We start from the raw sequence: 14,054 nt of genomic DNA, 5'->3' as shown, positions 1-14,054 counted from the left end.
AGAAGGAATGTTGTTTCAAACGCGGAAAGACGTCAGTACACACCAGGTTAATCTTAAGTCCACAGAAGTTAATCTTTTAACTCCTGACTGCTTTGTCGGACAAAATGGCGGATTCGGCGTTATGATTGGTTAGATCGCTTGTCAATCAAACTCCCGGCAAAGGGTCAATTGTTTTTTGCATACTGAAATGTGCTTGGTCTCTTTCTGCATCCATTTCTTTTTGGTCATTTTTGTTCTATTAAATATTATGCTTAACCCTCTGGTGCTGCTCGTGTGGCGGTCAAAAATGACAAATTTTTTTATTTCAATGAAATGAATGTACTATATTTTAGTTCGATAATGCTTTTTATTTAATATTTTGTATTTTTAGAGGATTTTATGGTGCTAAATTATATTTATTGAATAGTTATGATCCATTTATTACCTATTAAACACTTTTTGAGCATAGACCTCAAATGAAATTTCCAACTTAAACTGTTGTATATCAGTTCAAAAGTGAAAGTAAAAGTTTAAGTTTGTTGTTATGAAAAATGCATATAAATATTATTTTAAAATTTTATATGAAATATATTTTTTCCAAAACAGGTTTTACTCTAAAAGTGTGAGAAAATCAAAGCCATAAATCTAGTTGTGTTCCAAATTTGAGGTTGAGATCTCAAAAAATGAGCTTTCAGTAAGAATTTGTTTGGGCGCAGTACCAAACGCTTCCACTAGATGAATTTCGCTTCCCATTTGTTTCCAATGCGGTCATTAACAATACAAGTGTGACTTTTTTTCAGGACCATTTAACCTTTTTGAATCATGTCCATGATTTTTTTTTGTGTGTGTTCACATAGCAAGTGCCAAAACCTTTACCAAGTTTCGTACCATTCAGATGAATGGTAAATCAGTCTGTCATGTAAATCAAACAACAAAACACAGCTTTAACAAAGATTAATCTATATTAAATTCATCCAGTGAACAGTGTCATTTTACATTTAATTATTACATTTCTGTACACGAAAATTAATACTACAGTTAGACCTTATACTTTATTTGTAACTTTATGTTGTGTTTATCTGTGCTTGTAATTGGTGTACAGTATTTGTTCTTTTTACAGTCTGTTCACTTGCCTTTAATAATGCATTAGTTAGGCTAGAAGTTTCTGCTGTGGTATCGGAGTAGATAAAGTGGGCTAAGTAATAAATGCAGTTACCACCCACCCCTCAACTTTTTTTTGTGCTGATCCGAAAAATGATCTGATCCGTGACTTAATAACCGTGATATGATCCGAACCGTGAGTTTTGTGATCCGTTGAACCACTAATGCAAATGGTTTTCTCTCATGCATTTATTTGCACAAAGAAATATGCATGTTTTTTTTTGTTGTTTTTTGTTTTTGCAACTTTGTTGTCTTTTCCAGTTTATTTAACTTCAGTTTATTATCAATATAAATAATAATCCTAATTATTTAATTAATTATTTATTTGATTCATTATTTTAATTTTAATCATTTAAAATCACTCTTTGACTCAAACTAATAGAATGTAGAACCAGCTGTGATGAAGTTATTGTAATATCTGCATTCTTGATTTTGTTGCATGCTGAATTTTTGCATCTATTTAACCCTTAATAGCCGCCTTTACAGTGTCGTGTTATGTGTTGATTCACAAGCGTTCGATTGAAACCAGAACGCGTTCTAAAACCTATATTTACCTGAAACTTTTCTTTTGCTGCCATGCAAGCTCTACTGTTTTCTTCAGAAAATACAAAGCTAGTTGTTTGAGTGTTTATCTCCTGTCTGCTGAACATGTAGTCCAGACCATTACCAGCAGAACTGCACTTACACTAGGCTCAAAATCTCTGGTCTGTCAAGGTTTTGTCAGCTGGAGTCTGAAAGCAGCGATGCAGAGAATAAACGTAGAATTAAAAGATTTCAGCCAGACTCTCCAACACTCTCGCTCTCACCTCGGCTCCTCTCCATCTGTCAATCAAACATGCCAGTGTGAACAGACACGCCTCCCACACAGATCACCCGTTGCTACGGATACGTTGCCTCTTTGTCTGCTTGTTGTACCACACCGTTAAGCCTCTCTCACTCTTGTGTGCGTTGGTGTGTCTGAAGAGAGCAAGACACACACATACATGCTCTCTGTTAGCGTAATCCCTGTGGCCTGGTCACATCTGCTGCTGTTTTCTGGATTCTACTCCAGATAATGACCCGCAGTTTTGCCAGCAATCAGCAGTAAATCCGCACCTGACCTCTGCTGTGCAGTCAGATCACGTGATCTTAGACGACCAATCGAATCGCTACTGCACAGTTGGGTTTCAAGACCCCTTTTGCCCAATCAAATGAAATGTATGGCTGCAAGATTTGGGGAAAAAATCGGTAACACTTCACAATTCATACAGGTTCATTTGTTGACAGTAGTTAATGTATTAACTGACATGAGCAATACATTTGTTACAGTATTTATTAATCTTTTAATGTTGAATCCAGCTATTCATAGTTTGTTCATGTTAGTTCACAGTGCATTAACTAATGTTAACAAATACAACATTTGATTTTAATAATGTATTAAATGAAATGTAAAAAATATTCAATAATAAATTAACATTAACTACGATTAATAAATGCTGTAGAAGTTTTGTTAATTCTTACGTCATGTTAACTTTTTTGCTGATTAGTAATTGCAATTTAAAATGTGATTTCAAAAATAATAGTAATAATGTTTGCTGCAGAATTTGGCCAATTTTATGTTATTATATAACAATATGGCTATAAAATAATAATAATATTTCATTATTTTAATTTTAATCATTGTTAAGTTCAAAATTTCAAATAAAAAAAATTAATTCAAAAATATATTTAAAGTTTGAGAATCTAACATTAATAGAATTTAGAACCAACTGTGATGAAGTTATTGTAATATTTGCAAACTGGTCTTTTTATAATAATGTTATTATTATTATTATTACTACTAAATAAAAATGACTAAAAAAAATAAAAATAAAGTATTTAAGAGAAATAATTATATATATATTACTAATAATATAATAGTAATTATTTAATAATATACAATTCTATAATAATTCTATAATTTTATTTTACATTACAACTGTAAAATTACAATACTAATATTCTTGGCTGTCTTAATTTCTTCATTTTCATTTTCTGACCTCTGTTACTCCTGAAAAAGTGCATGGCTCCTTCCTAATTTGCATATTGTCTATCCAAAATAGTAAACAAGATAATAATTAGGGTGCCATGAATCATAGTATATTGTAAATAAATAGTATGTAAAGGTTGCAAGATAGTGTACTTTTTCTAAAGTATTTTGGACAAATGCTGCTGCAGTTTAAGAGGATCAGTGTCAAGATTTGTTTTATCCAAGTACTTGTCTTACTATTAAAGTACAAGAATAGTCGAACTCATAAAACATTTCTCATTCCTCTGTCCTAATCCAGCTCTCAGCTTTTAAATCAAGATAAAACTCACAGACATGCGAGATAAAGTGAACCTTTAATGATAAAAGTGTGCAGGCAAACACAACTCTGTAAAAAGGTATTTTTCTCCATGTTTGCCGTGAACGTGTTCTTAATGACGTGTTTTGCAGATGATGGGGAAGATGGACGGTGATAACTACACGCTGGATGACATGTTTGTGTCGAGTGCGGCACAGAAAGAAAGGTCGGGTCAAGACGAGGAGAGGCAGAGGAACAAAGCCGTGCAGGAGACGCGGAGGTTAGCCGGGCGGATGGAAAAATGCCGGCACTGTTTCGACAGCCCTGAACTGCCCAAACATCTCATCGCAGCCGTCGGAACCAAGGCACGATATATATATTACTGTTTCATATCAGCTTACGACAAAAACTTCTGCATGCTGAAAAACTTGAATTTTTATAGAATCAGGTTTGAATCATTATTTAGTTTAGCATCTCTTTATAATTATATATACCATAATTACAAGTATTAAAGAGGACGTATAATGCCCCTTTCACAAGATGTAATATAAGTCTCTGGTGTCCCCAGAATGTGTCTGAAGTTTCAGCTCAAAATACCCCACAGATCATTTATTATAGCTTGTCAAATTTGCCCCTACTTGGTTTTGAGCAAAAACAAGCCATTTTTGTGTGTGTCCCTTTAAATGCAAATGAGCTGCAGCTCCAGAAGAGGGCGGAGCTTTAACAGCTCACGCTTTGGTTGCTCAACAACAACAAAGCTGGAGAATCTCACGCAGCCAAAATGAGGATTGTCAGTAACGGTGTTCAGCCTTACATTGTTCAAACCGGAGTCGACACTGATGGAGAGACTCAGGAAGAAGTTACAACTTTTAGATGTTTCTGAATGGTTAGTGGATAAATTTATGTAGTTGCTGTGGAGTTGATTCAACTCATCCACTAGCATGTGCCGTCATGTTAATCTTTTGTGCAAATCCAGCGTTGAATTGACCCTCGTTTGTGAAGCAGTCCGGCGTAAAATGACGGCAACAACACTCTACTACAACAACTCTTCCTCTTCTCTAAAGCAGCCCAACATGGCCTCACCCCCTTTGTTGTGTGTTCTCAGGGGCGGGTTTATGTAAATTTTAGTGTTAGTGATGTCACCAACCTGGGAAGATGCTCGTTGTAGTCCCTACCAGCCGTTTGTTGTAGTCCTTAAAAAGTGATTTCGGTAAAAGAAAATATCTCTCTTTGCATTGAACTTTGAGCATCGTAACTTTGCAGATGTTGTTTATGTTCAAACAGCAACATTACACACTAACTAAAGTTAAAAAAGTGAAATCATAATCAAGGACCCCTTTAAACCTGTAAAAAACTCATCATTTTGTAGCTGATGCATGACATTAACATGAAGATTTTTGGTTGAAATGTCAATTTTATATTGCTGCCTACCTAGGCAGCTCACTAGGTATTGGGACAAATACTAAATCTTGCTGTTGTTTACACACACACACAAAATAATTTGCCTTAAATACCATTTTGGCTTATGCTGTCAGAAAAAAAAAAGTGTTCAGCAAAAAAGACTAATCTCTCTGCCAGCCTGTCCATTTCTGGTGTCGTGTGCTCGGCTGTGCTAAGAGGATTTCTCCAGATGCTCAGTTTGTCCATGTGCGTTTGGGATGACAGAAGACAGGCTGCGGGACGGGCTCGAGGTTTTAGCGAGCTGTCCTCATTAATGCGCAAGCTTGAGCTCTGACGTGTGTGTGTGTGTGTTTCTTCTCTCACAGGTGTACTTGTGTCTGCCGAACAGTGTGTCTCTGACCGAAGGTCATTGTTTGATCGTACCCATCCAGCATCACACAGCGGCCACAGGCCTGGACGAGGACATATGGAGCGAAATACAGGTACAATCATTACAAACGCGAGTTTTCTTGTATACATGTTCTGGAAGTGTTTATGGCGAGTTCTGCACTGGCAAACACCACTCAGAAGTAGTTTCATTTATCTTTGAATGTATATTTAATATATAATACGTAATGACACAGACATGTTTTGCCTCGGGCCCAAACACGCACAGATTTCAACATCAATATCACATATTTCAGAATCAATAACTCTATACAACATCTTGACCCGTATCTCTAGATCACTGCTTAGAAAGGAGATGCTAACAACACAACCAGCAGACTAAAGCAGATTTCTCTCTAATATCGCTCTCTCGTAGATGTTCCGTCGTGCTTTGGTCCGCATGTTTGAGTCTCAGGAGTTGGACTGTGTGTTTTTGGAGACTCATATGAGCCCGAAAAGACACCTGCACATGGTGTACGAGTGTGTGCCTATGCCCAAAGAGCTCGGAGATATGGCACCCATTTACTTTAAGGTAACACACACACACACACACACACACACACTTGGAACAAACACCCTCACAATAGAGTGCAACGAACAGTAGCTATAGCTTACTATTAAAAACCATTTGCTCCATGTAGAATATTAATAGGATTTTTACTTCTGGAATCCGACTGTTCAGCAGTTTCAACTAACAACTATTGTTAATTTTGTCAGCTATTTTTTAATTTAGTCTTAGTCCTGTGTCAAATTTGCTGTTTAGTTTCTGTCATATTTAGTCAACATTGTCCTGTTTTCGTTTAGTCATGTTTTAGTCAACTAAATGTTTAAGCATTTTAGTCTAGTTTTGGTCATTGTATAATGGTTAACTGCATAATGGTTAAATTATAATCACAACGATTTTTGTCATTTGAGAAATATTTTCAGAATCAGAATTATTGCACTTTCACCTATAAGCACAAAAGAAGAGAACCTCGACTCATATGCTTTATTTAACCTCATCTAGTGTACTGATTTATTATAGGCTATTTATCATATACTGTTAAGAAACTTCCTAGTAATCCAATAATTCCAAATGACATTGTTTTTCTATTAAAAAAACAGTGAAAAAGACTTTGTATCATCAAACAGAGGTTGCATACGTGTCACAGTCGCAAATATAGTCGAGATCATGTTTGGATTTATTACAGTTCATCACTGAGAAGGTTCGATGGCAGATTTTGTCGCAGCAAACAGCACAAGCGGCTCATGAAGGAACACAGATCGACTGAATGACACTTTAATTTAAGCAGAATATCTCAAATAAAGATCGCTGAACTCCAGCTTACTTGTTTGTCTGTTTTCAGATCATCCACGCGTCTTCTGCAGTGTAGAGAGAGCACACGCGCATGGTTGCCAGATTGCAAAGATTAAGTAAAACACCGGGTAGAAAAGCTCTGATTGGGGGGATTTAAATTCTTGAAATCTGCCAAGCGTGAGAATGAAGGCTCGTAATCAACTCTGAGCAGTGTCCTCTTTTTTTTCATCAACAATATTGCATATTGAAATAGTCACAGTTATCATTTAATGACGTTGGTGTCGTCTCGACTTAGAAAAAAAGTCTTCAACGAACATTTTTCATCATAGATTTCATTAATGATATTAACACTAAAAGAAACAAATACACACACCTGTGTGAATGTGAACACGCTCATTAAACTTCTTTGTTTATATTCGTTCAGAAAGCCATAATGGAATCGGACGAGGAATGGGCCATGAATAAAAAAGTTGTGGATCTCTCATCGAAAAACATCAGACAAGCTGTGAGTTCTTCCCATTTTCTCCTAGTGTCTCTTATTCTCCCTCTTCTGTCTCAGTATTTGACGTTGTTTGTGTCTTCGCAGGTTCCACGAGGGTTGCCGTACTTCTCGGTAGATTTTGGCTTGCAGGGCGGCTTTGCTCACGTCATCGAGAACGAGCACAAGTTCCCACACTATTTCGGCAAAGTAAGTCTGAGAAATAGCGCTTGTGACTTGGATATTTTGATCTGATTGCAATGGTTAAAATACATATTCTGAATCTGCAATCATAATTAAGAGGCCATATTATGCTCTTGATGTTGTTTTTGGGCTCTACTAGAATAGGTTTGCATGGTTTCATGTTCAAAAACACATTTTCCTAATATTCTCCATTGTTGCAGCTCCTCTCTTCCCAGTCTGTCAGTAACGCTCTGTTTAGTTCCTGTCTCTTTGAAGCCCCTCCTTCTGAAAAGCACAGTGTGCTCTGATTGGTCGGCTGGAGCAGTGTGTTGTGATTGGTCAAGCGCTTCGAGCGTGTTTGCAAAATGTCTCGCCCCTTACCATAACCGCCAGTTTCAACACACTACTAACTCAACCAGGCCCTTTATTCTGTGTATGAATTATTTAAATGAGGAATATTGTGACGGAGGAAAACTCAAGACTACAATGGAGGTGTTTCAGGGAGTTCAGAAACACTGACACTGATATAGAGAATAACTCCTGCTGGAGAGACCTTTTTCATGATCAAACAGCAACATCACTAAAGAAACTTTTAATAAACGATAATAGGTCCTCTTGAAATGAATTAAAATTGACAAAAATATGATGCATGTCAACACAGTCACTGAGATTTGTTATGTCTCCATCAGGAAATCCTGGGAGGGATGCTGGACCTGGAACCGAGACGATGGCGCAAACCGATACGTGAGAATTTCGACGACCAGCGTAAGAAGGTTCTGCAGTTCGCTCAGTGGTGGAAACCGTTCGACTGCACCAAGAGCGATAGCTAGCCACTCAGAGACGGTGTGGTTTCATTCTGAACTCTGATTGGCTGAGCCATCGCACTACTGTAAAGACTTTTTCATGCCTGAATTTGTATTTTAGGCTGTATGTATGCGTTTAGTGGTCTAATTTGGATTATCTGAAGAAAAATCCTCTGGAGAAACTTCAGGTGTGTTTTATTCAGGAAAAAAATAGATTTATTTTGAGACCCTTTTTAAGTTTTTATTCAAAGAGCACGTTAATGTAGGTAAATTCTTTTTTGTTATTAAATATCAACACAAGACATTTTTGTTTTCCTCCCGAACATATTCATTTTTAATGACTCGTGTGTCTGCTGTTGACTCTGATGAATGTGTGTTTTACCTGCTCCTGTCCAGTGGTGATGTAAATCCTGCTCAATTAAACTCAGAATAAAATATTACAAGACTTGCAGCTGCTCAGCTAAATGTGTGCTCTGGATTTATAATCTGATTGGGTTTAGATGATGTCTGGCTCGCTCCTTCCTGTGAACCTGACCTTGAGTTCAACCCATTGAGCACCGATCATCTGTGGGGTGACAGAGTTTATGCCCTTCCGGTAATTTAGTGAAAGAAAGAAATAATTAGTTTTTTATAGCTGTATTTTAGGCTGTGCTACTCCCCAAAACATGCACACTAAACTCATATGTTGCGAAAGCAGGTATTTTCTTTTAACTTTAAGAATTAAAATTTGCAATATAACTCTTCTGAGAAATAAAAAGGGCAAAACGCCTCAAAAATAGTATTTAAAGAGCCAATTTCCAAAATTTCATGCATTATAGAACCAGGTTTAGTTAGTTGACCCGATCACTTTGACAGGAATTTATTAGAATATATATATATATGTCTAGTGATTAAAATGTTTAATTAATTACACAATGTGGCAATTAATTAATCTACTTAATCGCACATCAAATTTGGCTGAGAAATGACCCCCAAAAGATCATTTAAAATCATTATTGTGTTAATTGAGAAAAGCATCAAATAGACATTACAAAAAGTAGCTTTAGAAAAAAAGATTTGATTTGATGTACTTTTAGGCTTCAGAGGTCATGAGGGTGAGTAAATGATGAAAGAATTTTCATTTTTGGGTGAACTATACCTTTAATGGGTTTTTACTGAAATTGAAAAATGAAATACATTTTTTTTTAATGAAATGATACTCTACATAATAAACTAAAATTGCCTGTAGGTGGCAGTAAATGTCTAAATGAGTCATTCATTCATTCGATTAGTTCAAACAGCTGATTCATTCAGAAATGAAGTAAATGACTCTCTTTATGAATGGCCATTGAATCGTTGATTCACCCGATTGCTTTGCTTAAAGGGTTAGTTGGCCAAAAAATGAAAATTGAAAGTTGTTTTATTAATATGGAAAAATGAATCAAAATTTCATTTTTTTTTTAATGAAATGATACCCTAAATAATGAACTAAAACTGCCAGTAGGTGGCGATAAATGTCTTAATGAGTAAGTCATTCATTCATTCAATTGTTTAAACAGCTGATTCATTCAGGAATGAAGTAAATAGGCTTGTTCGAGATGCATCGGCGCTGTGCAGACCGATCGGTGTGTGACATCAAAGTACCGCGAGAACGATTCAATAGCATAAGAAGTCGTATGCTCTCCAATCGCTCTTGCGGTACTTTGATGTCATACACCGATCAGTCTGCGCAGCGCCGATGCATCTCGAATAAGCCTAATGGCTCTCTTTATGAATGAATCATTGAATCATTGATTCGCTCAAAATGCAGATTCATTCAGAAACGAAACCTGTTGCTTGGAGACGCACAACAGTTCTGCTCTGGCTTTACAGGTAATATTTTCACTGGCAAAATTGAGCTAAAGCAGACAATATTGTGTCTAAAATATAACATAATTAACTTATTATTTATTGAATTTGTATAAAATCAATATCACATTTGCACTCGTACTATTCAGGACAAAAGCAGCACTCGTGCGATAATGCTTAACTATATCCTATGATATAAATATGAGACAAAAACACATAAAGAGGCATTTTTTTCTTGAATTTTAGGGGCATTTAAGCTGCATTCTATAGGTTTCATCATGCTGTGAGTTATCATGTTGTGTAAAGGTCATTTTACTCATAGCAGTGATTTTTTGTGTGTGCAGCTGTTGTGTTCAGGTCAGAAGGACATCAGGACACGGTGTGTAACAGCAGATGAGTTCATGTTTTATGAGGCTGTTAAACAGCACTATCACAGATCGCTCCGGGGTCACAGGTGACCTTGCAGGTCGTTGTGGCGTGACCTCAGAGCTGCCGTAATGTGGGTGTGTTAATGTTCATCATATGGCATTACAGACATTAACACACACACACACAGGTAATTAGAACAGCAGAAACGCCGAATTGCACAATTTGTCACGCAACGCTGCACAGACACAGACTGACAGCGTGAAGATCTGATTCGATGTACAATGGAGCCGGTCCTCCAGTAAATGTCACATACAGGTAACACAGCTAGTTGTGTAGGCTAAGTTATAGATTGTATATCTAAATATTACTAAATGTGTGTAATTTTTATATAAGCAAATCTAATTTTATAATTAAAGGGTTAGTTCACCCAAAAATTAAAATTCTGTCATTAATCAAGTCGTTCCACACCCATAAGACCTTCGTTCATCTTCAGAACACAAATTAAGATATTTTTGATAAAATCTGATGGCTCAGTGAGGCCTGCATTGACAGCAAGATAATTAACACTTTCAAATGCCCAGAAAGCTACTAAAAACATATTTAAAACAGTTCATGTGACTACTGTGGTTCAACCTTAATGTTATGAATAGACGAGAATACATTTTGTGCGCCAAAAAAAACGAAATAACGACTTTATTCAACAATATCTTGTGATGGGCGATTTCAAAACATTGCTTCATGAAGCTTCGAAGCTTTACGAATCTTTTGTTTCGAATCAGTAGTTCGGAGCAGCATATCAAACTGCCAAAGTCACGTGAACCATTGAAATTTTGAAACACTTATGACATAACGAAGCCTCATTTACAGAAATCATGTGATTTTTGGCGCTCCGAGCCACTGATTTGAAACAGAAGATTCGTAAAGCTTCGAAGCTTCATGAAGCAGAGTTTTGAAATCGCCCATCACTAGATATTGTTGAATATATTTTGGGGGGGTTTTGGCGCACAAAAAGTATTCTCGTCGCTTCATAATATTAAGGATGAACCACTGTAGTCACATGAGCTGTTTTAAATATGTTTGTTGTAGCTTTCTAGGCATTGAAAAAGGAAATGATCTTGCTGTCTATGGAGGCCTCACTGAGCCATCGGATTTCATTAAAAATATCTTAATTTGTGTTCTGAAGATGAACGAAGGTCTTAAGGGTGTGGAACGACATGAGGGTGAGTAATTAATGACAGAAATTTCATTTTTGGGTGAACTAACCCTTTAAGTTAATGTAATGATGAACATTATTATGTCAGCAGAACTCTACAAAATAATGTTTGCAACTTAAAAGGTTTAATTAAAACAATAAACATTTTTAACTCGAAACCATGTATTTATTTAAGTTGTGGTAACAGGTCCCCTGAATTACTTTTTAGAGTGCAGAAATTGACATATTGAGCAAACTATCTGTTTTTGAACATTCACACATGGAAACCTGTTTGAAAACATTATTTCTGCCATTCTGTTTGGTGATGTTAGCGGCACAGAAATCACACACATTCTTTAATGTTTCATTTGAATCCACTTGCTTAAGACTGATGTTGTATCCATGCACAATAAATGTGAAAAAAATGGCTCTGTTAGTTTATTTATACACACTCAGACAGACACGAGGCTATTCCTGTGTTAATATGTGAACAAAAACAGGCAGAACAGGGAAAGTGGGTCAGACTCAGGAGCAGAAAGAGGGATGCTGGGAGAAGAGTGAAGGACAAAGAGAGAGAAGGAGAGAGAAGAGAAATATCCGGAAGGCATCAGAGGGAGAGAGAGGCGCACACTTCAACCTTCACCCCTGCTAACATGACCTGACTGTCTGTGTCTCTCTCTCTCTCTCTCTCTCTCTCTCTCTCTCTCTCTCGTGGACCTGCGGTTTCTTTCACATTGTGGATGAACAGAACACTGTCTGTGAAGGGTTTTAATTATCCAGGCCAATGTAGCATTCAAACACACGTGGTTTTAAATTATTATTTAATCCACTATGTTAAACATATTATTATAATTAGATAAAGCCACATGCAGATGATTTTGGCTGAATCTATAGTCTGTGCTGAACTGTATCGCACACTGTGAATATGTTGCATAGTTCTGTCTTAAGTTGCACATTGTATGTCTTGCATTTATATTATTCAAGTAACTGGCAAAGCTGTTTATTCAACAGTTTTCACTTTGCTTATTCATACAGTTCTATTCTGTTCTCTTCTATTTTATTCTATTCTTGCAAAGGTAAAGTGTGTGATTTTTGTGCTGCAGGTTTCCAGAACATTCTCTAGACATATATGGTGGTATCGGAGAAAGTGTTTTAATATTCTACTCTCTTCATTATTCTATTCTGTTCTATTCAGCTCTATTCTCTTCTGTTCTGTTATATTCTGTTCTGTTCTGCTCTATTCTATTATGTTCTGTTCTGTTCTACTCTTTTATGTTCTATTCTGTTATGTTGTATTCGGTTGTGTTCTGTTCTCTTCTACTCTGTTCTGTTATGTTCTACTCTGTTATGTTCTATTCAGTTCTGTTTTGTTCTGTCCTATTCTGTTCTACTCTGTTATGTTTTATTCTGTAATGTTCTATTCAGTTTTGTTCTACTCTGTTATGCTCTGTTCTGTTTTATTGTGTTCTCTTCTGTTCTACTCTACTCTGTTATGTTATGTTCTACTCTGTTTTATTCTGTTATGTTCTACTCTGTTATGTTCTATTCGGTTCTGTTCTGTTCTATTCTACTCTGTTCTGTTCTACTCTGTTCTGTTATGTTCTGTTATATTCAGTTCTACTCTGTCATGTTCTATTCTGTTCTGTTCTCTTCTGTTCTACTCTGTTTTGTTCTATTCTGTTCTATTCTACTCTGTTATGCTCTGTTCTGTTATATTCAGCTCTGTTATGTTCTGTTCTATTCTGATATGTTCTCTTCTGTTCTTTTCTCTTCTGTTCTACTCTGTTATGTTCTATTCTGTTCTAGTCTGCTCTGTTCAGTTCCGTTTTGTTCTCTTCTGCTCTATTCTACTCTGTTCTTTTGTTCTGTTCTATACTCTATTCTGTTCTTTTGTTGTTTATTTCTAATCTGTTTTCTTCTGTTCTAATATGCTCTGTTCCATTCTGTTCTATTCTATTCTGTTTTGTTCCAGTCTGTTCAATTTTATTCTGTTCTTTTCTGCTCTATTCCATTCTGTTCTGTTCTGTTCTCTTCTGTTCTAATCTGCTCTGTTCGGTTCTCTTCTCTTCTGTTTTATTCTGCTCTATTCTGTTCGTTCGTTCTGTTCTATTCTCTTCTTTTGTTCTGTTCTATTCTGTTCTATTCTAGTTTGCTCTGTTCTATTCTATTCTGTTCTTTTGCTCTGTTCTGTTCTGCTTTGCTCTGTTATGTTCTCTTCTGTTCTGTTCTATTCTATTATATTCTATTCTGTTCTGTTCTCTTCCGTTTGATTCTATTATCTCAAGCAGAACTGAATCTGTGACAGTTGTTTGTCTTTTACTGTAATGTACTACTGAAATGCACAAACCTCTAATATTATTATGCCTATGACCCATTCAGCTCATCCTGTCATCATAATGTGATTCAGTAACCGCATTTACATGCACATCAATGTCCAGATGGCCAATATTCATATTTCCCCTAATAATGAAGAATAATAAGCTTCAAGAATAAACTTTTTCCCCTCAAAGGATGTTCTTTCTGTTGGAATATTCTCAGACACTAAATAAAATAAAAATGATTGAAGCATGTTTTCCAAGAAAATACTTTTTCAGTCTTTCTACTTAAAAATCCAGTTTAATTCATTATTACTTTT

At 36.1% G+C, this 14,054-nt stretch overlaps 2 protein-coding genes across 2 annotated transcripts in view; both read left to right on the top strand.

Moving 5' to 3' along the window:
- cwf19l2 (CWF19 like cell cycle control factor 2) overlaps positions 1 to 8,490 on the top strand; it is a 28,177-nt gene extending 19,687 nt beyond the window's left edge. Inside the window, exons 12-17 of the mRNA XM_051861777.1 lie at positions 3,596 to 3,808; positions 5,210 to 5,326; positions 5,647 to 5,802; positions 6,992 to 7,072; positions 7,154 to 7,255; positions 7,918 to 8,490. Coding sequence (XP_051717737.1) covers positions 3,596 to 3,808; positions 5,210 to 5,326; positions 5,647 to 5,802; positions 6,992 to 7,072; positions 7,154 to 7,255; positions 7,918 to 8,058 — 810 coding nt within the window. The 3' untranslated portion in view covers positions 8,059 to 8,490. The remainder of the gene's footprint in view (positions 1 to 3,595; positions 3,809 to 5,209; positions 5,327 to 5,646; positions 5,803 to 6,991; positions 7,073 to 7,153; positions 7,256 to 7,917) is intronic.
- LOC127495189 (gastrula zinc finger protein XlCGF7.1-like) overlaps positions 1 to 14,054 on the top strand; it is a 288,096-nt gene that overhangs the window by 118,950 nt on the left and 155,092 nt on the right. The gene's annotated exons all lie outside the window — the stretch shown is intronic.

This window comes from Ctenopharyngodon idella, chromosome 15 (genome assembly GCF_019924925.1).
Source record: "Ctenopharyngodon idella isolate HZGC_01 chromosome 15, HZGC01, whole genome shotgun sequence".
Lineage (NCBI taxonomy): Eukaryota > Metazoa > Chordata > Actinopteri > Cypriniformes > Xenocyprididae > Ctenopharyngodon > Ctenopharyngodon idella.
Note: the sequence above shows the minus strand (reverse complement) of the source record. Positions and strands in the feature narration are given on the sequence as shown.